The 25,058-nt window shown below is 48.2% G+C and overlaps 1 protein-coding gene across 1 annotated transcript; it reads right to left on the bottom strand.

Annotated features, from left to right (window-relative positions):
- Positions 1-2,931: 2,931 nt before the first annotated feature.
- On the bottom strand, positions 2,932-24,408 carry LOC134341213 (uncharacterized). The gene is made up of 7 exons (XM_063039043.1): positions 24,211-24,408; positions 24,071-24,116; positions 23,787-23,988; positions 20,283-20,411; positions 15,129-15,291; positions 14,945-15,042; positions 2,932-6,502 (listed from the first exon to the last, which is right to left on the bottom strand). Exons 1-7 carry the CDS (start codon positions 24,218-24,220, stop codon positions 6,338-6,340), a joined length of 813 nt encoding a protein of 270 aa, XP_062895113.1. The 5' UTR covers positions 24,221-24,408; the 3' UTR covers positions 2,932-6,337.
- Between the last annotated feature and the right edge of the window lie 650 nt (positions 24,409-25,058).

Raw genomic sequence — 25,058 nt, 5'->3', positions numbered from 1 at the left:
CAGGGCACAGATCACCTGGGCAGGGCACAGATCTCCACCCGACGGAGGCAAGGGACAGGAAGGGACAGAACCAACCATAGGGTAACGGCAAGACAGCCTGGCTTACCCGATGGAGGTTAGGGACAGGAAAGGGCAGAACCAACTTTAGGTTAACAGCAAGACGGCCTGGGTTACCCAGTGGAGGCAAGGGACAGGAAGGGAGCTAGGTACAGGGTGGCTCCAAGACGAGACTTCAGGCAAGACGAGGCGAGAGTTACCGGCAAGACAAGGCAGGGCTTCAGGCGAGGATGCATAAGGCAGGGGAAGGGATACAAGGAGTAAGGACAAGAACAATCCAGCAGCCACGCCCTGGTCTCTGGAGGTATTTATGCAGCCAGCTCCAACGAGAATCAGCTGCCTTAATTAGTGCTCAACAGGAACAGAAACAGGGTAGACAGGAAAATCTGGAGCAAGGGTCAATGGACTGGCCCGTGAACCGGAATGCAGACTTCACGGACCGGACCATGGCACCCTGAAGAAAATCCCCCTCTTTAATCTTTCCTAGAATAATGAGGGCTTTTCTCAGAAAGGATAACCAGCATTTAGGTTTCCAAATTCTATCTGACAACTTGCCACATAAGAGGAATTGTGTTGGCATAAATGGAAAATTGACTCCTTCATGGAAACTAGAGATGGAATAAATGGATCTGTTTCATAAACACAAGAGATTCTGCAGATGGTGGAAATCCACAGCAATAAGCTCAAAATGTTGAAGGCACACAGCAGGTCAGTCAGCATGGATGAAAATGAATAAACAATTGATTTTTGGGCCATTCAGCAAGACTGGAAAGGAAAGGAAAGGAAGATGCCAGAATAAAACTGTGCGAGGGTGGGGGAAAGAGGACTAGTTTTAAGGTGACAGGTGAAGCCAGGTGAGTTGAAAAGGTGAAGGGCTGGAGAAAAAGGAATCTGATAGGAGAGGAGAATGGACCATGAGGGAAAGGGAAGAATGGGGCACCAGGTGGAGGTGCTAGGCAGATGAGAGCAGGTGAGAATCCAGAGTGGGGAATAGAAGAAGGGGTAAGGGGAGGGAAAAAGATAAAAATATATTGGAAGGAGATATTGTGCATTCCATCAGAGGTTACCCAGATAGAATATGAGGTCAACACGAGGAAATCTGCAGATGCTGGAATTTCAAGCACCACATATAAAAGTTGCTGGTGAATGTAGCAGGCCAGGCAGCACCTATAGGAAGAGGTACAGTCGACGTTTTGGGCCGAGACCCTTCGTCAGGACAAACTGAAAGAAGAGCTAGTAAGAGATTTGAAAGTGGGAGGGGGAGGGGGAGATCCGAAATTATAGGAGAAGACAGGAGGGGGAGGGATGGAGCCAAGAGTTGGACAGTTGATTGGCAAAAGGGATATGAGAGGATCATGGGACAGGAGGCCGAGGGAGAAAAAAAAAGTGGGGAGGAACCCAGAGGATGGGCAAGGGGTATAGTGAGGGGTACAGAGGGAGAAAAAGGAGAGAGAGAGAAAGAATGTGTGTATATAGATAAATAACGGATGCAGTACAAGGGGGTGGTGGGGCATTAACGGAAGTTAGAGAAGTCAATGTTCATGCGATCTCCCAGTCTGCAGGGGCTTCCCTTCCTCCACCATCAACTCTGCTCTCAAACGCATCTCCCCCATTTCACGCACACCTGCTCTCACTCCACCCTCCCGCCACCCCAGGAGGAATAGGATTCCCATTGTCCTCACCTACCACCCCACTAGCCTCCGGGTCCAACATATAATTCTCCGTAACTTCTGCCACCTCCAATTGGGTCCCACCACTGAGCACATTTTCCCTCCCCCCCTCTGCTTTCCACAGGGATCGCTCCCTACGCGACTCCATTGTCCATTCGTCCCCCCATACCACCCCACCGATCTCCCTCCTGGCACATACCCTTGTAAGCAGAACAAGTGCTACACATGCCCTTACACTTCCTCCCTCACCACCATTCAGGGCCCCAGACAGTCCTTCCAGGTGAGGTGACACTTCACCTGTGATTCAGCTGGGGTGATATACTGCGTCCGGTGCTCCCGATGTGGCCTTCTATACATTGGTGAGACCCGACACAGACTGGACGATCGTTTCGCTGAACACCTACGCTCTGTCCGCCAGAGAAAGCAGGATCTCCCAGTGGCCATGCATTTTAATTCCACATCCCATTCCCATTCTGATATGTCTATCCATGGCCCCCTCTACTGTTAAGATGAAGCCACACTCAGATTGGAGGAAGAACACCTTATATTCCATCTGGGTAGCCTCCAACCTGATGGCATGAACATTGACTTCTCTAACTTCAGTTAATGCCCCACCTCCCCCTCATACCCCATCCGTTATTTATTTATATACACACATTCTTTTTCTGTCTCTCCTTTTTCTCCCTCTGTACCCCTCACTATACCTCTTGCCCATCCTCTGGGCGTCCCCCCTCCCCCTTGGCCTCCTGTCCCATGATCCTCTCATATCCCTTTTGCCAATCAACTGTCCAGCTCTTGGCTCCATCCTTCCCCCGCCTGTCTTCTCCTATCATTTTGGATCTCCCCCTCCCCCTCCCACTTTCAAATCTCTTACCAGCTCTTCTTCCAGTTAGTCCTGATGAGGCGTCTCGGCCCCGAAACATCAACTGTACCCCTTCCTAGAGATACTACCTAGCTTGCTGCATTCACCAGCAACTTGTATGTGTGTTGCTAGAATATGAGGTGTTGCTCTTCCAGACTGAGAGTAGCCTCATTGTGGTAGAAGCGGAGGCCGCCGACAACCATGTCGGAACAGGACTGGGGATGGAAATTAAAATGGTTGGCCACTGGGAAGTTCTGGGTGGATAGAGTGGGGAGGGTCTTTTTTAAACTGAGTGGAGGTGAATAGTGGCCTGAAATTGTTACGATTTACATTAATGCAGCACATAAAACAATTGTTTTGCTTGACAACTGTACTTTATTAATCGAGTTTTGTTTAAACAACTCAGATATTCTCTATCTTGTTTCGAAACAGACTCATTCACAAAGCTCCATCATGGACACAACGTTCTCCAGCTTCGAGGACGTTCTGAAAAGGCCATGTCTCAAGCATCCGTCATTAAGGACCCTCACCACACAGGATACTCTCGCTGCTCGGTACTGCCATCAGGGAGAAGGTACAGGAACTTGAAGACCCACACTCAGCTATTCAGTAACAGCTTCTCCTCATCGGAACTCTGAATTGTCCATGAACACATGAACACTGCCTACTATTCCTTTTTTGCACGATGTATTTATTGAGTGCGATTTACAGTAATGTTGTGTCTTGCACTGTACTGCTGCCACAAAACAACAAATTTCACAATATATGTCATTAATAATAAACCCAATTCTGATTAACCCTTTAGTTTCACAAGTATTTTCATTACGTAACTCCTTAGTTTGGTCTCGTAATTCACGATCTGTATTGAGACTCTTTATGAACCCAGCCAGGAATTGTTGCATCAAGATCTTTTCCTGAATCACTGACTCGGGGTCTTCTTCAGTAGTTGCTCTCTGGAGTCTCTGCCATTGGTAACCTTGTAAGGCACCTTTTTAAAGAGGAGAGCGATAGCAATGGGGCAATTAATCAGTTAAGGAAACAGACAGAAGGTTCTGCAGACACGAAAGAGACTTGCAAATGGTATGTTGCCACCCAGGTGTCAGCCCTCATATTTAGTACAAATTATTCTTGAGTGGAACACTACGAAGAGGGAGGACACCTTCAAGCGGGGGATACCCGTGGTACATGTCTTCCCAGTGACGGTTATAGAAAATAGGTGCAGGAGTAGGCCATTCGGCCCTTCGAGCCTGCACCGCCATTTATTATGATCATGGCTGATCATCCAACTCAGAACCCAGCCTTCCCTCCATACCCCCTGACCCCTGTAGCCACAAGGGCCATATCTAACTTCCTTTTAAACACAGCTAATGAACTGGCCTCAACAGTTTGCTGTGGCAGAGAATTCCACAGATTCACCACTCTCTGTGTGAAGAAGTTTTTCCTAACCTCGGTCCTAAAAGGCTTCCCCTCTATCCTCAAACTGTGACCCCTCGTTCTAGACCTCCCCAACATCGGGAACAATCTTCCCGCATCTAGCCTGTCCAATCCCTTTAGGATCTTATACGTTTCAATCAGATCCCCCCTCAATCTTCTAAATTCCAACGAGTACAAGCCCAGTTCATCCAGTCTTTCTTCATATGAAAGACCTGCCATCCCAGGAATCAATCTGGTGAACCTTCTTTGTACTCCCTCTATGGCAAAGATGTCTTTCCTCAGATTAGGGGACCAAAACTGCACACAATACTCCAGGTGTGGTCTCACCAAGGCCTTGTACAACTGCAGTAGTACCTCCCTGCTCCTGTACTCGAATCCTCTCGCTATAAATGCCAGCATACCGTTCGCCTTTTTCACCGCCTGCTGTACCTGCATGCCCACTTTCAATGACTGGTGTATAATGACACCCAGGTCTCGTTGCACCTCCCCTTTTCCTAATCGGCCACCATTCAGATAATAATCTGTTTTCCTATTTTTGCCACCAAAGTGGATAACTTCACATTTATCCACATTAAATTGCATCTGCCATGAGTTTGCCCACTCACCCAACCTATCCAAGTCACCCTGCCTATGTCTAGTGTCCCTGTGAGACAAGCCAGGAAGAAACTCTCACAGAAAAAGGGAAAGTTGACTGCTGAGTTATTCAACTTTGGGGATTCCCTGGTGTGGGAAGGTTGGAAGAGGAGGTTGATAGAGAAAATATTGAAGCAGGAAGGTGTCTTTTCTACTGACAAGTTTGATGTGGGTTGTTCCAAGAGCACTCACCACACTATCTGGGTGACTGAGGACATCCCGTTCAGAGAAAGGTTGGGCGATTGGCCCCTGCAGAGGTGGAAGATGGTTGGCAGCATTTGTGGATCAGAGATGCGCTGCCCTGTCTGAAAGGTGCAAAGTGTTTCAGTGTGCTGGACTTGAGGGGTGGGTATTACCAAATCCCTATGAATGAGGTTGACAAAGAGAAGACAGCATTTCTATGTCCACTGGCATTCTTCCAGTTCGTAAGGATGCCCCATGGCTAATCGGGAGCCCCTACGAATTTCCAGTGTGTCATCGAGAAAGCGGTGGGGGAAGTGAAATTGCTTGAGGTATTGGTGTATCTGGATGACCTCATAGTGTTCAGGTCCACCTTGCAAAAACATGAAGTGAGGCTACTGAAGGTGCTGGGCCGCCTGAAAGCTGAAGGGTTAAAACTTTCCCTGGACAACTGCCAGTTCTGCAAGACGTCTGTCAGCTATGTTGGGCACATAGTCTCAGGAGATGGAGTAGCTACAATCTAAGATAGAGGTGGTGCCAACTTGGCCAAAGTCTCAGATTGTGAGTGCTTTGCTCTCGTTCCTTGGTTTCTGTGGGTATTACTGGAGGTCCGTGAAGGACTACCCTAAACTGAGTCACCCTGTAAATTAGCTGATGGGGAAGAAAAGAAGGAGAAAAAAAGGAGAGAAAGGTGAAGATTATCTTGGTCCTTCGGAGCCTTTTGGAGTGAGATGGGATACAAAATATGAAGGGGCCTTTCAGTCGCTGAAGAAGCTGCTGACACAATCGTTAACTGTGACCGGCTCTAACTATGACCACTCTAACTGTGACTGGCTCCAACTGTTACCGGCTCTAACTGTGACCGGCTCGAACTGTGACTGGCTCTAACTGTGACTGGCTCTAACTGTGACCGGCTCTAACTGTGACCGGCTCTAACTGTGACTGGCTCTAACTGTGACCAGCTCTAACTGTGACCGGCTCTAACTGTGACTGGTTCTAACTGTGATCGGCTCTAACTGTGACTGGTTCCAACTGTGACTGGTTCTAACTGTGACCGGCTCTAACTGTGACTGGCTCTAACTGTGACTGGTTCTAACTGTAACCATCTCTAATTGTGACTGGTTCTAACTGTGACCGGCTCTAACTGTGACCACTCTAACTTTCACCAGCTCTAACTGTGACCGACAGTAACAAAGGAACATGAGCACATTTTATGCTTTTATTCTGCCAAGTGCTCCGGGCCAGTTTATTTGCGACAGCCTTTCAGCAGATACCAACTGATTTACCCTTCAACTTTGCAGGAAAAGAAATTACAGAAGAATGGAACATGTTACAACAAGTTACTAAAAGTCTATAGACAAGCAAGTGATTGTACAAATATATATACAAGCATAAAGAATGCTAAAACTACAGGGAAAGCAATAAAAACATCAATCCCACAGCAGTGTCTGTGCTCCTGAAACTGGATCGGATTCACAGCACTGGACAAGGTCAGCTGTGATCATTCCACTGTTTTGAGAAATCGGTCAATGTTTCTGACCATATTATCCAGAACATACAGGGCCAGGATGCATTTTTTCATCTCGATCTGACCACCTCTCCACTGATTCGAAACAACAAACATGGAACGCCTGTCCATCCCAGTACGTTCTGCCAACTGCTCAAACTGAGGGAAAGGAAGGAGAGAGAGGGTATTAATGGAATTATAAACTCCACAGGCTTCAGATTCACGGGCAATGGTAGCAGTAACGGAGACGGAGAGAGTTGTTCCATTGGGATGGGCTTCAGCTGAACTGTGTTGTGGCCAGTGTCCTGGGGAATCACGTGAATACTGTGTAGACCAGGCTTCAGACTAGACAGAAAGGGGAGGGTTCCAAGGGCAGAATGCTTAATAACTGAAGAGGAAGTGAGAGACCAGTGGCACAGAGGAGTGAGGGGGGATTTGACAAACAAAGTGTGGCAGGAGGGGGCAGAAAATATCAGTAAAATGAGGCAGCACAAAGTAAAGCCTGAGTAATAGAGTTTAAAACGTGGCTAAGGAGATGGTGCAGGAGGAGGAGGGCTTCCGATTATTGGATCATTGGGATCTCTTCCAGGGAAGGTGGGACCTGTACAGATGGGATGGTTTGCACCTGAACTGGAAGGGAATGAATCCTAGCAGGAAGGTTTGCTCGTGCTGCAAGGGGGGTGGGGATGGTGGGGGTGGTGTTTAAACTAGAACTACACAGGATGGGAACCAGAGCACCTAAACAGATAGTGGAGTGGTTGTGGGGAAAGATGTTGCTGAGCCTACACACAGGTCAGGAATCAAAAGGTTGACCATGGTGGGACTAATGTTCTGAGTTTTGTAAATTTCAATGCAGAGAGTATTGTAGGAAAGGCGGACGAGCTCAGGGCATTCAAAGCATTCAAAGCACATTTATTGTCAAGGTATGCATAAATTATACAACCCTGAGATTCATCTGTTTGCAGCCACAAAGCACAAACCCACAAAACCAATTAAAAAGAGACCAACTCCCAATGTGCAGAGACAATAAAACAATAAAAACAAGCAACAGTATTCCGAACCAAATTGAGTCCATAGACCCGAATCCTGGATAACCTGGAGTCAGCCCACATCCTCGGTCTCAGTTCGTCAGACAGCGGGACAAATCTCCGTGAAGCTCACAGACACGAAACGCGAAGCAGCCGGAGCAGTCTCACAGGTTCAGGGTGAAAGGTAAAAAGTTTAAGGGGAACATGAGGGGAAACGTCTTCACTCAGAGGGTCGTGAGAGTGTGTGATGAGCTGTCAGCACAAGTGGTGCGTGGAAGCTCGATTTCAACATTGAAGAGAAGATTGGATCGGTACATGCATGGTGGGGGTATGGAGGGCCATGGTCCAGGTGCAGGTCAATGGGAGTAGGCAGTTTAAATGGTTCAGCACAGATCAGATGGGCTGAAGGGTCTGTTTCTGTGCTGTATTTCTCTACGACTCTCTGACTCGAAGCATAATTTGGAGTATTGTCTGCAGTTTTGGTCACCTACCCACTGGATAAGTGTTTGGGAGGTTGGGGGTCAAGAGTGCAGGGAACTGGGACAGAAGGAGATGAGGTCCCAGACAGATCAGCTGAATCATAGTGAGTTTGGCAGGATGGAGAGGCCCAGTGACCTCCTACTGCCTCCCGTGTTTACCTCCTCTGTTTACCTCTCTGCTGTCAGTGGGATCATGCTATGCACAGATGGGTGCTTTGTTTCTCACATCAATGTCAGCAACAGCAAGGAACTGAGTATTAACTTCAAAAGGAGGAGACCAGAGGACCATGAGCCAGTCCTCTTCGGGGTTCAGAGGTGGAGAGCTTCAGCAACTTTAAATTCCTCAGTGTTACTATTTCAGAGGACCTGTTCTGGACCCAAAAATTAAGTTCATTTACAAACAAAGCACAGCAGCACCTCTGCTTGCTTAGAAGTTTGTGAAGATTTGGTATGACATCTAAAACTTGGACAAACTTCTATGGTTGTGTAGTGGAAAGTATACTGACTGGCTGCATCAGAGCCTGGTGTGGAGACACCAATGCCCTTGAATGGAAAGTCCTACAAAACTAGCAAATATAGCCCAGTCCATCACGGGTAAAGCCCTCTCCACCATTGAGCACATCGATATGGAGCGTTGTTGCATCATCTGGGACACATGCCTCCCAGGACATGCTCTCTTTCTGCTGCTGCTCTCAGGAAGAATGTACAGGAGCCCCAAGACTCATTCCACTGGGTTCAGGAAGTTATTACCCCTCAGTCATCAGGCTCTTAAACCAAAGTGGATAACATTACTCAACTTCTTTTTGTTTTTCTTTACCAATCATTTAATTAAGATTCATTAATATAATTCCTTGAATTGTTTGGAGTGTACTGTCTGTTATTTCATGGCACTAATTTGTAACAGGGTAGCAAATTACACAGCATCCGCACAAACCAGGATTTCGTGCAGGAAAGCCGTCTCCGTCTCGCGAGTTTCGCAGGACGGGAGAGTGTCTTCTCTCGATTTATGCAGCCAAGGAAACCACGGGGTTTCGTTGTGGGGTATCATCCGGGATCGATTTTGTTGAATGCTGTGTGATTGCCGGAGTATTGATCCAGTGGGTTGTGTGTTTAAGCCCGTGCTAACCTATTGTCCGGTAAAGTGATTACAGTACGTGGTTACTAACGCTGCAGGGGTTGAGCGGTGGTGAGAATCCACGGGGTTACCGGTAACGAATGCGTGTGTATTGAGTGGGGTAGACATTTGTAGCGCCAATGAATTGTTAATTCGGACTCTGTGTACCGGTAAAGCATTAGGAACAGTTACGATCATGGAGCAGTGGTTTGACAAAATGGCAGGCAAAAAGACTTTGTTTCAGTTCAGACACTCGCTGAGGTAACGACGGTGGATCTGCCCGGTTCTATCGGGGCCCAGGAAGAGGGAGGGGGCCGTGGGCCATCCATACTTTCCGGGAGGAGGGGAGTGTAGACGAGGGTGCCGAATTGGAAACTCGGTTTCCCGGAGCTGGGGCAGAGAATTTAAAGACAAGTTGCTCTCGTTTCTGCGGATCGAGGGGAAGGAATGGTCTGATGTGGAGGGTCTAATGACCCTCCAGCTAGGGAGGAGCATCCTGAGTTGGTATCGGCCCTTACGCCCCTGGCAAATAAATGGCAAAGTGCCCAGGTGCAAAGTGCCGGTTGTCGTCGGCTGAGGATGTTCTCGGGAATAACGCCCACCCGTCGGGGAAGGGGAATATGAGACTTGGGCAGAGCAGATCTCTCAGATGCTGGATGAGTGCCAGAGCTCGGATGATGTAAAAAGACAGAAACTAGTAGAGAGCCTGAGGGGGCCGGCTGATGACGTGAGAGATCCTTAAAGAACCCCTTTGTTACTTCTGCGGGATACATGCAAGGGCTAGAAAATGTTTTTGGCGCAACGGGAAGCCCAGTGGAGTTTATGACTGGGGTTTGGACAATGGAGATGGGGGAGAAACTTTCCGCTTACATTTCTCGGCTGGAGGGGCCGCTGAGTTGCTTGCAGCGTCGGGAGTCCATTCAAGGTGAATCAGTTAAGAATGGACTAAGTGGCAAAAGACGCACAGTCACAGAACGTGATCACTTGGGGTCTCTGAATGTCTCGTAAGATGCGCCCCACCCTCGTTTGTCAAGCTGAACAGAGAAGTAAGAGAGGAGGAGGATGCGACGGAGGTGTGGGAGCTCTCTGCCAGGGTACAGTTCTCAGTAGTACCCCCCTTGGCTGCAGTGACCACTGATAGCCGCCCCAGGGGTGGTAAAGGAGCTCGTGGTAGAGTATTGAACCGAGATGTCCCAGTTGTTATTGGAGGGTTACAGCCACCCCGCACGACAAAGCTGACGAGGAATCGGACCCCTGAGGGGACGGACTGAGGAGAGGAAACGGCAGAAGCCCTCAGTTGTACAGGTGAACAGTGTGACAGTGATTGTCAGGAATACCTTGGAGAGGGAGGTCACTGTCAGGCGGGTCATGCCAATGGCTCAACTCTTTCTGATGAGGGTAATGTCCAGTGTCCCTGTGAGACAAGCCGGGAATAAACTCTGTCTGAAAAAGTTAAAGGTAACTACTTAGTCATTCAACTTTGTGCACTTCTCACTACCTTGAGGTTGGAAGAAGAGGTTGATAGAGAAGACGTTGAAGCTGGAAGATGTCTTTCCTACTGACGAGTTTGATGTGGGTTGTTCTAAGAGCACTCACCACACCATCTGAGTGAAAGAGGACACCCCCTTCAGAGAAAGGATACAGTGACTGGTGCCTGCAGGGGTGGAAGATGTTTGGTAGCATCTGTAGAAGTTGAAGGGAGAGTCCAGAAGCCCCTATGCATCTTCAATAGTGGTGGCCAGGAAGAAGAATGGGAAGGTATGGATGTGTGTGGACTACCAGACTCTGAACAGGCATACCGTCCCCAAACAGTATTCAGTCCCAAGAACTGGGGACACGCTGGCCTGCTTGAATGGTGCGAATTGGTTCAGTGTGCTGGACTTGGGGAGTGGCGATTATCAGATCCCCATGGGTGAGGCTGACAAAGAGAAGATGGCATTTATATGTCCCCTGGGATTCTTCCAGTTTGAAAGGATGCCTCAGGGCATATCGAGAGCCCTGGCAATTTACCAGCGTGTCATAGAGAAAACAGTGGGGGATATGAACTTGCTTGAGGTGTTGCTGTACCTGGATGATCTCAGAGTGCTCAGGTCCACCTTGCAAGAACCTGAAGTGAAGCTACTGAAGGTGTTGGGTGTTGGGCCACCTGAAAGCTGAAGGGTTAAAACTTTCCTGGATAAGTGCAAGTTCTGCAAGACATCTGTTAGCTATGTTGAGTATATCGTCTCATAGGATGGAGTAGTTATGGATCAGACTAAGATCGAGGTGGTGACTACATGGCCAAGGCCCCAGACTGTGAGTGCCCTGTGCTCATTGCTTGGGTTCTGTGGGTACTATCGGAGGTTTGTGAAGAACTAATCTAAAGTGAGTCGCCCTTTAAATCAACTTCTGTGTGGTTACCCTCCCTTGGGGAAGGAAAGGAGGAGGACAAAAGGAAATAGTAAAGACTATCTTAGCATTTCAGACCCTTTTGGAGCAAGGTGGGATGCAAGATGTGAAGAGCCCTCTGAGTCGGTGAAGGAGCTGCTGAGTGGCTTTTACAGACCCCGGATTGCCATACGTTCTGCATATAGATGCCAACGCAGAGGGCTTAGGGGTATTCTGTATCAGGATCAGGGCCCAGGGTTGATACCTGTCACATTTCTCAGCCGGAGCCTGTCACCCTTTGAGCAAATGTACCCACACACAACTTGAAGTGGGCTGTGGTGGACAAGCTAGTGACTATCTCTATGGTGCCAAGTTTGGGGTGAGGACGGACAAGAACCCATTAACTTATATCCTGACCTCAGCAAAATTGTACGCCACAGGCAATCGGTGGTTGGTTGTGTTATCTGCCCATGACTTCAGCCTGAAATACCTGCCAGGAAGTAGGAACAGTGATGCCGATGTGTTGTCCCAACGTGTACATGAAGGGCTGGACAGGGACAGAGAGACAGAGAGACAGAGAGAGAGAGAGAGAGAGAGAGAGAGAGAGAGAGAGAGAGAGAGAGGGAGAGGGAGAGAGAGAGAGAGGGGGGGAGAGGGGGAGGGGGGGAGGGGGGAGAGGGGGAGAGAGAGAGGGGGGGAGAGAGAGAGAGAGAGTGAGAGAGAGAGAGGGGGGAGAGGGGGAGAGGGGGAGAGGGGGAGAGAGAGGGGGAGAGAGGGGGAGAGAGAGGGGGAGAGAGGGGGGAAGAGCGAGAGAGAGAGAGAGAGAGAGAGAGAGAGAGAGCAAGCATTCCTGCCCCTGGAGCGAAAGCACTGTGCCAGTTTTCCAGAACAGGGGAAGGCAAGGGCAGAATCAAGCGGTAGATCATTTGGGATTTAATGATGGTGCCATTCCACAAGCTCACTACAACCTGACTGCTCTGAAGACAAAGCAGTTGCCAGAATTGAGTCCCTGGGAAGTGGCAGCCGCTCAGGGAAATGACCCGGACATAGGCACCGTTTGGTCAGAGGTCACGGGAGGGGGACGTGGCACAAGAGGACAAGATGAAACACTCTGCAGTGTCTTTACTACTGAAAGAATGGCCCAGATTAGAGTTGATGAACCAGATCCTCCACTGGGTCACGTCACCTCTGGACTGGCCATGGCGTTCCTAGCTGGTTCTGCCTGAGAAGTATCAGAGGATTGAGTTTCTGGCCATTTGAGGGTTCACGAGATTGCTCAGAGGTCGGTACTACTGACCCCGAATGGAGCTGGAGGTCGAAGAGTACTGCAAGTACCGCAGGGTGACCCCAGCATGAGAGGTTTAATCGTTCTTTGCTAGACATGCTCAGAATCTTGGAGATCAGCAAAAAGAACAACTGGAGTCAACAAGTTGGACATTTGGTCCACTGCTACAACTGTACACGAAATGAAGCTACCGGATACTGGCCATATTACCTGATGTTTGGGCGGGAGACGAGGTTGCCCATCGACATTTGTTTTGGGACTGGTGAGGAAGATATACCACAGAAGTCTTATCTGAAGTATGTGTCTGATATAAGAAGGGAGCTGAGGAAAGCTTATGAGTTAGCTGAGGTCTTGGCTACCAAACAGAATGAAGAGATAAGAGAAGGTACGATCAAAAGCTTAGGTTCTCCCAACTGATGCCTGGCGACCAAGTCCTTATAAAGAATTTGGGCTAAAGAATCTGGGAAGCATAAGTTGGCTGACCGCTGGGCGTCTATGCCCTATGTAGTGGAGAGTCAGATGCCAAACGTTCCAGTTTTCTGGGTGAAACCAGAGGATGGCAATGGGCCTGTCAAGAGTGTCCATCGGAACCACCTTCTACCTCTTGGGCATGAGGTAGGTGTTGACCCAGAGCTTGACCTGGACCATACATCAAGAAGTGGACTCTGCGGAGACGAGGGTGAACGGAAGCGGAAAGGACTAGACCAGACCATCCCCCCTGAATGTGATACGGACTCAGAGGATGAGGAAGTAGGGGTGTGGTATATGCTGCCCTGCGAAGGCAATAACTCCCCAATAATTGATGAAGAGATTCCCAACCCTTCTCACGCTGAAATGGGGGGAACTAGCAGAGGACAGGAGGGTTTGCAGTTAGAAAATAATGTGAGGCTGGACCCTAACTCAACTGGACATGAAGCCGAGCTCAGCCAAGTGACGAGGGGACCTGAGTTGTCGGGAGGCATGAGTAAGGGACAGGGAGGGGGCTCCCCAGGTAGACAGGAAAGAGCCCAGGGAGTGTCTGAAGCTGAAGAAGTAGATGATGGGGTAAGGAGATTTTGAAGAATCAGAAGACCTCCAGACAGACTGGCCTATATCGCACCTGGGGAAGAGAGCGTGGCACCTATCCCCTTGGTGAGATATGTCACTGCCATGTACACCTGGGTTGGATGTTGTGCTTTGTATTACGGGGTGACAAATCTCAACACCATGAGGACATGACTAATTATATTGGAGGGAGAGTGCAACACCCTGGGAAAGGTTTCACTGCTAACGTAATGGTCGTTCTGTAGAAGCCGTGTTTGGGTTATGGTTAGAGATAACGGGTGCTTTGGAATAAGGGGAGTGGGTTTTTGTGTTGTGTGCCTGACACCGGTGTGATCTGGGTCCTTTATTCAGTGGGAGCTGAAGAGAACCAGTGATAGGATTTGACCCGGTGGGTCAACCGTGATTCGATGGAGCAAGGTGCCGAGATCAACTGACGATCAGTAAATGTGGATTTTGGGAAGAGTTAATCTCCAACTCATGCACATTTGACTGTTTCATTATTATGGGCCCTTTTTGTTTCTTTCTTTCTTTTCATTACTAACCCTTCAGGTAAGTGAAGATTCATAAATATAATTCCTTTAATCATATGCAGTGTGCTGTCTGTTATTTCTTGGAACTGAGTTGTAACAGGGCAGCAAATTACACAGCCAGAGAGTAGTGAATCTGTGGACAGAGAGAGGTGGAGGCCACGTCCATGGGTGTATTGAAGGCAAAAGTTGATCGTTTCCTGATTGTTCAGAGCATCAAAGGTTCTGGCAAGAAGGCAGATGTACGGGGTTGAGTGGGATCCAGGATCAGCCATGATAGAATAGCGGGGCAGACTCAATGGGCTGAATGGCCTAATTCTGCTTCTATGTCCAATGGTCTTACGGTCTTATGTTCTTGATATTTATTGTTTAGTTGTTTATTTTATTATTATTTCTTTCTTTTTGTATTTGCAGTTTGCTGGCTTTTACACACTGGTTGAAGACTCAGGTTGGTGCTGTCAATCACTGATCCTGTATGGTTAATATTCTGTGGATTATTGAATATGCCCACAGGAAAATGAATCTCAGTGTTGTATATGGTGACATTTATAATCTTTGATCATAATTTACTTTGAACTGAGGTTTCTCCTGTGGTTATAAATACAATGGCATGGAAATGATGGTTCACTGTTACCTGTCCGAGTCTGATCAAGGATGGACAATAAATGGTGGATGTGTCTGCACACTCACAAAGTGGGACCGTTACACTGTAAAAATACCATATTGATATCACTTCTCCGTCTCTACAGATTATTACCTTCCGCTGCAGTGGCTTGTATTCATAAATCCATTCATTGTGTTTCTCTGGTATCCCTAATAATTCAAACTTGGTCCCAATCACAACCCTGTGAATATCTGGGAAAGAGAGATGATCCAGATATCAATATGAAGCTGCAATGCTGAGGTGACAATAGTTACACAGACCAAAAGAAAACACTTACATTTCTGTGCCACGATCGTCTGTAACTCCTGAAACGCTTTCATTTTATCGTCACTGATCAAGTCTGTGGTGTCGATGTTAAATATGAATATGACTCCGTGAATTTCATTTTCTGGAATAACGGGATAGTTGGCAACATCCAGGTCAGGAATGAAACTATGTAACTAAGTGAGACAAAGAAGAACTGGTTACAGAGGAAACAGCAAGAACACTGATGTCGGGTGTGATAACAAAGTTTTCAGATGATTCAGAAACTGTTTGGTCCTTCACACTGCAGGATGATACAGATGGTTGGTCAGTGTGTAAACTGATGGGAAATTTAATCCTGAGGAGTGTGAGTTGTTCAGTCTCCATCAGTAATGTGGGGGAGACAATCGTGTGTATTGTATCCAGGACCAGCAGGTGGCACGGCAGCAGCGGCCTTTCGGATCCGGTGTTACTTCAATTTAATTTTTTAGTTTAATTTTAAGGCACAATTTTTGATTAGGGCACAGGAATAACAGCGACTATCTACCATCGCCAGATACCGTTACCATACAGAGATCGACTAAAAACAAACCTTCATGAAGGTCTGCTGGTTAAATTATGCGACCTCGGCTTGCTGAGGGGATCGGGCCTACAGTACTCGGAGTCACCTGCTGCCGGTGGCTGGAGGTGGGACGAGGTAAGCCGTGTGCGAGGAAGCGGAAGCAAGGCAAGCGGGCAGGAGTCCGCGCCAGGCAAAAAGCAAACCCTAGCCGGCCGGCTCTCCCGTCCATTCCGCTCTCCAAGTTCGCTCCCTGGACAATAAATTGGACTACATCCGACTCCAACAAAATACTCGGCGGGAGTACAGAGTCTGCTGTGAATATGTTTCCACAGAAACGTGGCTCTCCGATGGAATCGCGGACGCCAACATTCAGCTTGACGGGCTCGTCATGTTTTGAGCGGACAGAGGTGCAGCTCTTTCTGGTAAGACTCGCGGTGGTGACTTGTGTGTTTACATCAATACGGAATGGTGCAAGAACTCTGTGCTGGTTTCAAGATACTGCTCATCGCTAGTGGAGTTTGTGACTGTTAGATGCAGACCATTTTATTTGTCACGGGAATTCACCACTGTCCTTATAGTCGGTGTGTACATTCCCCCCAGAGCTCTGTGAACTGTGTGGGGCTATTAGCGAACTGCAGAACGCACACCTTAATGGACTGTTTATTGTCACCGGAGATTTTTAACCACGTGAACCTTAAATCAGTGCTCCCCAGATTCCATCAGTATGTGGACTTTGCAAGGACGGGGGAGCTTGTGTGCACAAACATTCCCGACGCGTACCGGGCGGAATCCCGCCCCCACCTCGGTTACTCAGACCACATCTCTGTTATGCTAATCCCAGCATACAGACCCCTCGTCAGGCGCTCCAAACCAGTTCAGAAGCAGGTGAAAACCTGGCCAGCAGGAGCCATCTCTGCTCTTCAAGACTGATTTGAGCACACTGACTGGCACTTGTTCAGGGAGGCTGCAACCGATGGCGACTCTACCGACTTAGCGGAGTACACGGCATCAGTGACCAGCTACATCAGCAAGTGCATCGATGACGTCACTGTGGCCAAGACCATCACTACACACGCCAACCAGAAGCCATGAATGACCGTGAAGGCGTGTGCGCTGCTGTGGACCTGTGACTTCACCTTCAGAGCAGACGACAAGGCAGCCCTAACAACAGCGAGGGCCAAGCTGTCCCGGGCCATCAGAGAGGCAAAGCATGCATACGTCCAGTGAATCCACAGCCACTTCCAGGACAGCGGTGACACGCGGCGCATGTGGAAGGGCATTCGGGACATCACCAACTACTAGACAACACCACCGGCCTGTGCTGGTGATGCCTCCCCCCCAGATGCGTTGAATCACGTCTACCCTCATTTTAAGGCGGAAAATGACGTGGCGGCGAGGAAGACCACCCCTCCTCCAAACGACCACGTGCTGTGTCTTACCGTGGTCGATGTGAGGAAAACCCAGTGCAGAGTCAACCCACGGAAGGCTGCTGGACCAGACAATATTCCTGGCAGAGTGCTTAGAGCATGTGCTGACCAGCTAGCTGAGATTCTCACTGACATCTTCAACATCTCGTTGAGCAGCGCTGTCGTTCCTACGTGCTTCAAGGCCATCACCATCGTCCCTGTGCCGAAGAAGTCTTCAGTGTCCTACCTCATCGACTACCGTCCCGTCGCACTCGCATCCATCATCATGAAGTGTTTCGAGAGCCTTGTCATGAGGCACATCAAGACCCTGCTGCCCCCCTCACTGGACCCCCTGCAATTTACGTACCGTCCCAACCGTTCAACAGATGAGGCCATTGCCATCACCCTCCACCTGGCCCTAACCCACCTGGACAGAAAAGACACGTACGTTCAAATGTTCTTCATAGAATTCAGTTCAGCATTCAACACCATCATTCCTCAGAAACTGATTGGAAAGCTGAGTCTACTGGGCCTGAACACCTCCCTCTGCATCTGGATCCTGTACTTCCTGACTAGGAGACCTCAGTCAGTCTGGATTGGAAGCAGCATCTCCAACACCATCACACTGAGCATGCCGCCGCCCCCCCCCCCCCCAAGAGCTATGTGCTCAGTCCACTGCTGTTCACTCTGCTGACCCACGACTGTGCTGCAACACACAACTTGAACCACATCATCAAGTTTGCCAATGACACGACCATGGTGGGTCTCATCAGCAAGAACGGTGAGTCAGTATACAGAGAGGAGGTGCAGCAGCTAATGGACTGGTGTAGAGCCAGCAACCTGTCTCTGAATGTGAACAAGGCAAAAGAGGTGGTTGTTGACTTCAGGAGACAATGGAGCGACCACTCTCCGCTGAACATCCACGACTCCTCCGTAGAGATCGTTAAGAGCACCAAATTTCTTGGTGTTCACCTGGCAGAGAATCTCGCCTGGTCCCTCAACACCAGCTCCATAGCAAAGAAAACCCAGCAGCATCTCTACCTTCTGCAAAGGCTGAGAAAAATCCATCTCCCACCCCCTATCCACACCACAGTCTACAGAGGTTGTATTGAGAGCCTCCTGAGCAGCTGCATCATTGCCTAGTTCAGAAATTGCACTGTCTCGGATCACAAGACCCTGCAGCGGATAGTGAGGTCAGCTGAGAAGATCATCGGGGTCTCTCTTCCTGCCATTACAGACACTTACACCACACGCTGCATCTGTAAAGCAAACAGCATTATGAAGGACCCCACGCACCGCTCATACAAACTCTTCTCCCTGCTGCCATCTGGCAAAAGGCACCAAAGTACCAAAGTATTCAGGCTCTCATGACCAGACTATGTAACAGTTTCTTCCCCCAAGCCATCAGACTCCTCAATACCCAGAGCCTGGACTGACACCAACCTACTGCGCTCTACTGTGCCTATTGTCTTGTTTATTATTTATTGTAATGCCTGCACTGTTTTGTGCACTTTATGCAGTCCTGGGTAGGTCTGTAGTCTAGAGTAGTTTTGTGTTGCTTTACGTAGCTCAGTGTAGTTTTTGTATTGTTTATGTAGCACCATGGTCCTGAAAAACATTGTCTCATTTTTACAGTGTACTGTACCAGCAGTTATGGTCAAAATGACATTAAAAAGTGACTTGACTTGACTTGACTTGAGGTTAGTAGGTTATAGGAAGGTAAATGATAACTTCGGCAGCTTTTGTTCATGTTATTTTCCTTTAGCCATTCTGCCAGTCCAGTCTATGCTAACCCTTGGTCAGTTCTCCCTGCTCTCTCATCTCCCTATCAACTCCCCACCATTCTGACAACCCACTGGAAATGACAGCGGCAGACTGACCCAGTGACCTGCACGTCATTGGGATGTGGGAGCCGGAAACCAGGATCATCGGGGGGAAACCCACATCATCACGGGAAGAACGTGCAAACACCACACAGACAGCTCCAGAGGCTGGGATGGAATCGGAAACACTGGATCTGTGAGGCAGCACTACTAACTGCTCCATCACTGTGTCACACAGTAGTACAGATGACTCGCTCCAATTCTATCGGGTCCTGGTGAGGCTTGTGCACAGTTCAGGATTCCTTACCAAGGAAGGATTGCAGCAATGGCTGACCAGACTGATCCGGGGATGGTGGGTTTGACGAATGAAGAGAGATAAGAACAGGAACAGGAACAGAGTGTAGGGGAATGTAATGGGTGACAGAAGGCACATATGTTCATCATAGAAACTGTTCTACATCATTCACAAACACCGACATTGAATTGTTGTGTTCACTTTAAGAAATGGTGTCTGATATAATGACATCAGTGTAAGGTGACTGCTTTTGGTTTTTCTGTAATGGAAGTAAAAGACTGCAAATCTTATTAAACACATAAAATGACTTACAAATGTTTTACTCACAAAATCTTGCAAGGGCAAACACAGCCCACCACACCCCCCATCCTTTCACTACCCCCAGCCTTCTCTCCCAGTTCAGTAAGCAGCACTGAGCTAGTCTGGACTTTGACACCCTTCTTCAGTTGCCTCCTCCATCAAACCCCACACGGTGGAGAGGTTGCCCCACAATGGATGCCAGCAGAAGGCAACTGGTGGGAGACAAGGAGGAGCTGCTCCAGGTGAGTTGGAGCAGGGGTCGGACCATCATCGGGGCAGGTGACCCTGTGACCTTCACTAGCAGTGGAGCGGATGCTGGGGTCATGTGTTGCTGGGATTGATCCATTTCCCCATCACTGCTCCGTCTCCTGACCTGTACCATGTGGAGGATATCAGCACAACAGTCAGTCCTCCCTCACGTGGACAAGAACTCAACTTGTCCCAACAATGTGCAGAGGGCAGGTGAGGTGGGAACTGCTGGCGGAGAGACACCAAGTAGCGAGATATGGAACTCCCTAACCAATCTCAGTCACTGTGTGTAACTCCAGGACTAATCACTATCACTGTGTTCTCAAGTGCTATTCTTTGTTTGGTGTTTCTGAATAGCTTCCTTTACAGAGTGCCACCCTCTCTCAATCTACATTGCAGCTTCATCCCGATCAGAATGTGGACCCAGTCTTCTGAACCATGTCTGTTGCATCAGAAACTGGTACTGGAGCCATTTCTCCCCTCTCTCTCTGAGGTTGTTCAGTGTTTAATGGGTTGTGTTAATCAGGAGTATGAAGTAAAGGAGGAAACTCACGTTTGTTCCATTGGGAACTCTCCCTTCCAGGATCATCTGTAACACTTGGTTTGTTTGATCAGGGTTCTCCAAAGCATTCCATCCAGATGAATCCCAAAACTTTAAACTACCTGCTTTGTAGGACCTGAGCTGTAAATTTTCAAAAAGATGAACATTTCTATGACATCTTTCATCGAAAGTGAAGTTCTGTGTAATGTAGAACACAGGACAGACAGTGTTTACACAGCAAGATCCTATAAACAATCGAATGAGATCAACTGAAGAGATGCTTTGTATCATTGGCTAATGGCTAAAAATGCGCATCAGGACACAGGAGAACTCCCTGCTTTTCCCTCAGTGATGGGACATTCCAATCTGCGGGAGAAATCCTTGTTCTTCCCTCAGTGACAAGACATCTCAGTCTGTGGGAGAACACCCTGATCTTCTCTCGGCCACATGATGTCTCATGACACAAGGAAACTCCACTTCCCTTGCTGCCCTGGGACTGTTTACATTCCCCTGAGAGGGCAGATAAATCCCTGGTATACAGACCCAGAGACTCTCTGACTGCAGCAGTGTTATCCTGAATTATTGTGTTTAAATCTCTGGATTCCCCTTCCAAACTGCAGCATTCAATTTCACCATGAAAACCAAATTAATTAGGACAGTCTTGGGGTGAGAGAGCAAAAATATGGAGAATTCTCACCATATCAGGCAGCATCTGTGGAGAAAGGAACAGGAATGTCCTCAAAAGAGGGGATTTGTGGTTAAACCAACTCAAGTACAGGTCATTCTGGATTAGGTGTTGTGAAATAAACTGGATTTGATTTGGGAGCTTAAGATAAAGGAACCCTTTGGAGGCAGGGTTCATAAGATGATTGAACTCTCCTTGAGGCTTGGGAGGGAAAAACAAAAAATGATGTATCAATATTACAGTAGAATAAAGGGAAACACAGAGGCATGAGAGAGGAGCTGGCCAAAGTTGACTGGAAGGGGACACTAGCAGAAATGGCAGCAGAACAGCAATGGCTGGAGTTTCTGGGAGCAATTCAAAAAGTGCAGGATAGATTCATCCCATAGTGGGAGAAGCACTCTAAAGGGGGCGAAATCATAATGAAGTAACCATGACAAACAAGGATCCTCAAAGACAGCACTAAAACAAAAGAGAGAAAAGAGAGGGCGTATAATGTAGCAAAGGTAGTGAGAAGTTAGAGTATTTGGTTTATTTTAAAAACCAGCAGAAGGCAACTGAAAAATCCAGAAGCAGAGAAAAGGTGAAATTTGAGGATAAGCTATCCAAGAATATAAAAATAATACCTAAAGATTTATCAGGTATATAGAGTCAAAGAGAAACAAGAGTGGATATCAGCCCATTAGAAAATAATACAGGAGAGGAAGTAATGGGGTACACAGAAATGGCAGATGAATCCCATAAGTAGTCTGTCAGTCTTCATGTCATGATCCGGTCTGTGAAGTCCACATTCCGGTTCAAGGTCTGGTCCATCGATCCTTATTTCAGGTTTTCTGGTTTTCCCTTGTTCTGTTGGGTGCCTTAATTGAGGCACATGATTCTCATTTTGGACTGGCTACATAAACAACTCCTGGGTTCAGTGTCGGTTGCTGGACTGTTCCCTTCCCTTCCTCTTCTTTCTGAAGCCCTCCCCTAAACCCTCGACTACAACCCTCGCCCGAACCTTGCCTGCTACCTTTGTCAGAGTCCTCATCAAGTATCCTCAGCAGGGACCTCGTCAAGTGACCTCGGCAGGTATTCTCGGCAGTTACCTCAGCAAGTTACCTTGGCAGCCAACCCGGACCTGCGTCCTAAAGAGGGTCCAGCCCTGCGTCCTGGAAAGCATCTCGGCCCTGTGTCCTAGAAGGGTCCCGGTGGCTCCGAGCCCAAGAAGGAGTCCCGGCTCTGTACCCTAGAGCCTAACCCAGCCAAGTCCAACAGCTGAGCCAAATCCAGTTCAAGAGCCACGTCCTGCCCAGGAGTACCTCGCCCAGCCCTATGCTGGAGATTCCTCGTCCTGTGTTGGAGTTCCCCTGTCCTGTCCTGGCCACATCCAAGAACCTTGTCCTGTCTAGTCAAGACTTTGTGTTCTTGTCCTCTAGTCACGTCCAGTTCTGTAGCCACGCCATGCCTTGTCCTCGCCTAGATCCGGGGTCCGAGCCCGAGTCAAGACCCAGGTTCCGGGTCGCTGTCCAGTCTCTGGCTTGGAGTCCTAGCCCAGTCTCCAAGTTCCAAGATTCTTGTCCTGGTCCCACTTTCCTAGTCCAAGTCCCAGCCCAGGCCCCAAATCCTAGCCTCACCCAGGGCCTGTGTCAATATCCAGCATCGTTTCTTCATTTCTTCCCCTCTTCCCTGTTTGCTTGACACACCCAGTCCTGTTCCTAGTACTTCAGTGTCTGTGTCTTGCATTTGGGTCTGCTACCAGCGCCCCCCATATGACACTTCAACGTGGAACACACTAGCAGTATGCCAGTAAGTCAAGAGCATCAGGGACTAGGAGTGAGTGTAGTTGCTGCTGGTAAGGAGAAGGTGATGGGAAGTGGGAAGGTCTAAATGTAGATAAATCACCTGGACCAGATGAACTGCAGCCCAGATTCTGAAAGGGATTTTATAAGAGATTGTGGAAGCATCAGTACTGATTTTCAAATAAACACTAGGTTCTAGTTTGGTTCTGAAGGACTGGAAAATTGCAAATGCCATTTCATACACTCATTCTCCCATCTGTCTGTGCTTCTGCAAAATCCCTGCTTCCAAGACTACCTTCCCCTCTACCTATTTTCATATCATCCACAAAACTGGCCACAAAGCAATCAATTCCATCTTCCAAATCTTTGGCATATAATATGAATAGAAGCATTCCCAATCTCGATTGTAACACCACAAGCCACCAGCAGACAGCTAGGCAAAGCACCAACTATTTCTACTCTTTACCTCCTGCCAGTCAGCCAAACTTCTGTCCATGCCAGTAACTTTGCTGTAATACCATGGACTCTTAACTTGTTTAGCAATTTCACGTGTGGCTCCTTGTAAAAGGCCTTTTGAAGATCCAGGTAAACAACATCCACTGTCTCTGCTTTGTCTTTCCTGCCTGCTATTTCCTCAAAGAATTCCAACAGATTTTTCAGGCAAAGTTTCCCCTTCAGAAAATCATGTTGACTTTGGCCTGTTTCGTCATGTGCCTCCAAGTGTATCGAAACCTTATCCTAATCAGTTGAGTCGCATTTTCCAGCCACTGACCTCTGGCCTATAATTGCTTTTGCCTCCCGCCTTTCTTAATTCTCCAGCAAATTGTTCACTGATATCAGAGAGTTGGATTTAAATGCACCTTTCCCAGCCTCGGGACCTCCCGATGTGCTTTCCAGCCAATAGATTTGGATTGAAGTGACCTCTGACGACCTCTGATGTGGACATCAGGGAGACAGAGAAAGGGCAGTGAAATCACAATGAATAGAGCAAACTACAGTGCCTGTGTATTTACAAACGTTTGTATATCAAATTAAAGGTAGTGTATGTACCTCTGATGTGAGAGACCGGGGATTCATCCCCGTCGGGACACAGGTTATGGTCGTTCCTTGTGGATCCAGAGCCGAGAGAAAGGTGTTGATACTGGATGATTTCCCAGCCCCCACCATGCCGAAGAGCAGGATGTTTATACAGTCTCCACAGCACACAGGAGTGTTGTAGCTACACAAGCAGTTCCTCAGAGTGTCCAGATTCCTGACAAAGACCAGGGAGACAGAGCATCAGCTGTCTGGGTGAAATGGGTTAATGAATTCACACCCTAATTATGGGAACTTACCGCTTGTCCATAGTTGGGAAGTGAAAACAGCCGTCCTTTGAAAGCTCTGAAATGCAATGTGAAAGTATTAATTTATTTGTTTTTATCTCGAGAACTGGGGGCGGGGTGGTCTCCGTAACGGACTGAAGATATAAACTCACTGCTTCCCATGTTTGTCGTTGTATAAACCCAGTGATCTGCACCGGTGTGCTGACTGTGCTTTAGCCCGCAGGGATCCAAGTCTGTTTCTTGCTTGCACTTTCACTTCCGCTTGCAGCTGATCAGTGTGCGAACTTGGGTCGGGTGATCAAGTGAAGCAGGAACCAATAAAGAATTTGACAGTGAGACTACATTCATTCTGCCTTTCCTGTCATCCGGATTCAGCAACTCCACCCAGGGCGTACACATTAACACACAAAAACAGCCCTTCCTGTTTACAGTACAATCACCCACGAACAGGAAACATGACGGGACTTTCCACCAGGAAAATTCTGTCGCATTGTTCCACCAGGGAATGTTGCTGACCTCCAGAACCTACAGTACCACCGGGTGAATTCCGATTCCTTCACCTTCCTTCTGAGTCTGGGGACATTGTGCTCAGTCTCCTCGCGTCCCCTCCCCTGTCCAACGTGACGGCTTCATCTTTGCTCCTTCATCAGATGATGTTGTCACAGTTTCCAATATCACTCAATCCCAGATGGAGGTCCTGCCTTTCCGTGGGAGCAGTGGGTTCTCAGAATCATGTGCACCTTGCCTGCGAATGGCTTCAGGAAATGGAGGAGTCACTTCAAATAAGAAGCGGGTGAGGACTGTGGAAATGGACAACTCCAAGGGCTTTGCTCTTGCCTTTTACTGGAAAGAATGTGAGACTGTTTTCCAACGTACATTTTGTGAACCATCTCGTGACCAGCTTTTTCTCAGGAATACATGGATTCATCAAGAGATGCAGCACAGAAATAGGCCCTTCAGCCCATCTAGTCCATACTGTAACTACTTAAACTGCCTACTC

Source organism: Mobula hypostoma (genome assembly GCF_963921235.1).
Source record: "Mobula hypostoma chromosome 8 unlocalized genomic scaffold, sMobHyp1.1 SUPER_8_unloc_6, whole genome shotgun sequence".
NCBI classification, from domain to species: domain Eukaryota; kingdom Metazoa; phylum Chordata; class Chondrichthyes; order Myliobatiformes; family Myliobatidae; genus Mobula; species Mobula hypostoma.
This window is presented reverse-complemented; position numbering and strand designations above follow the sequence as displayed.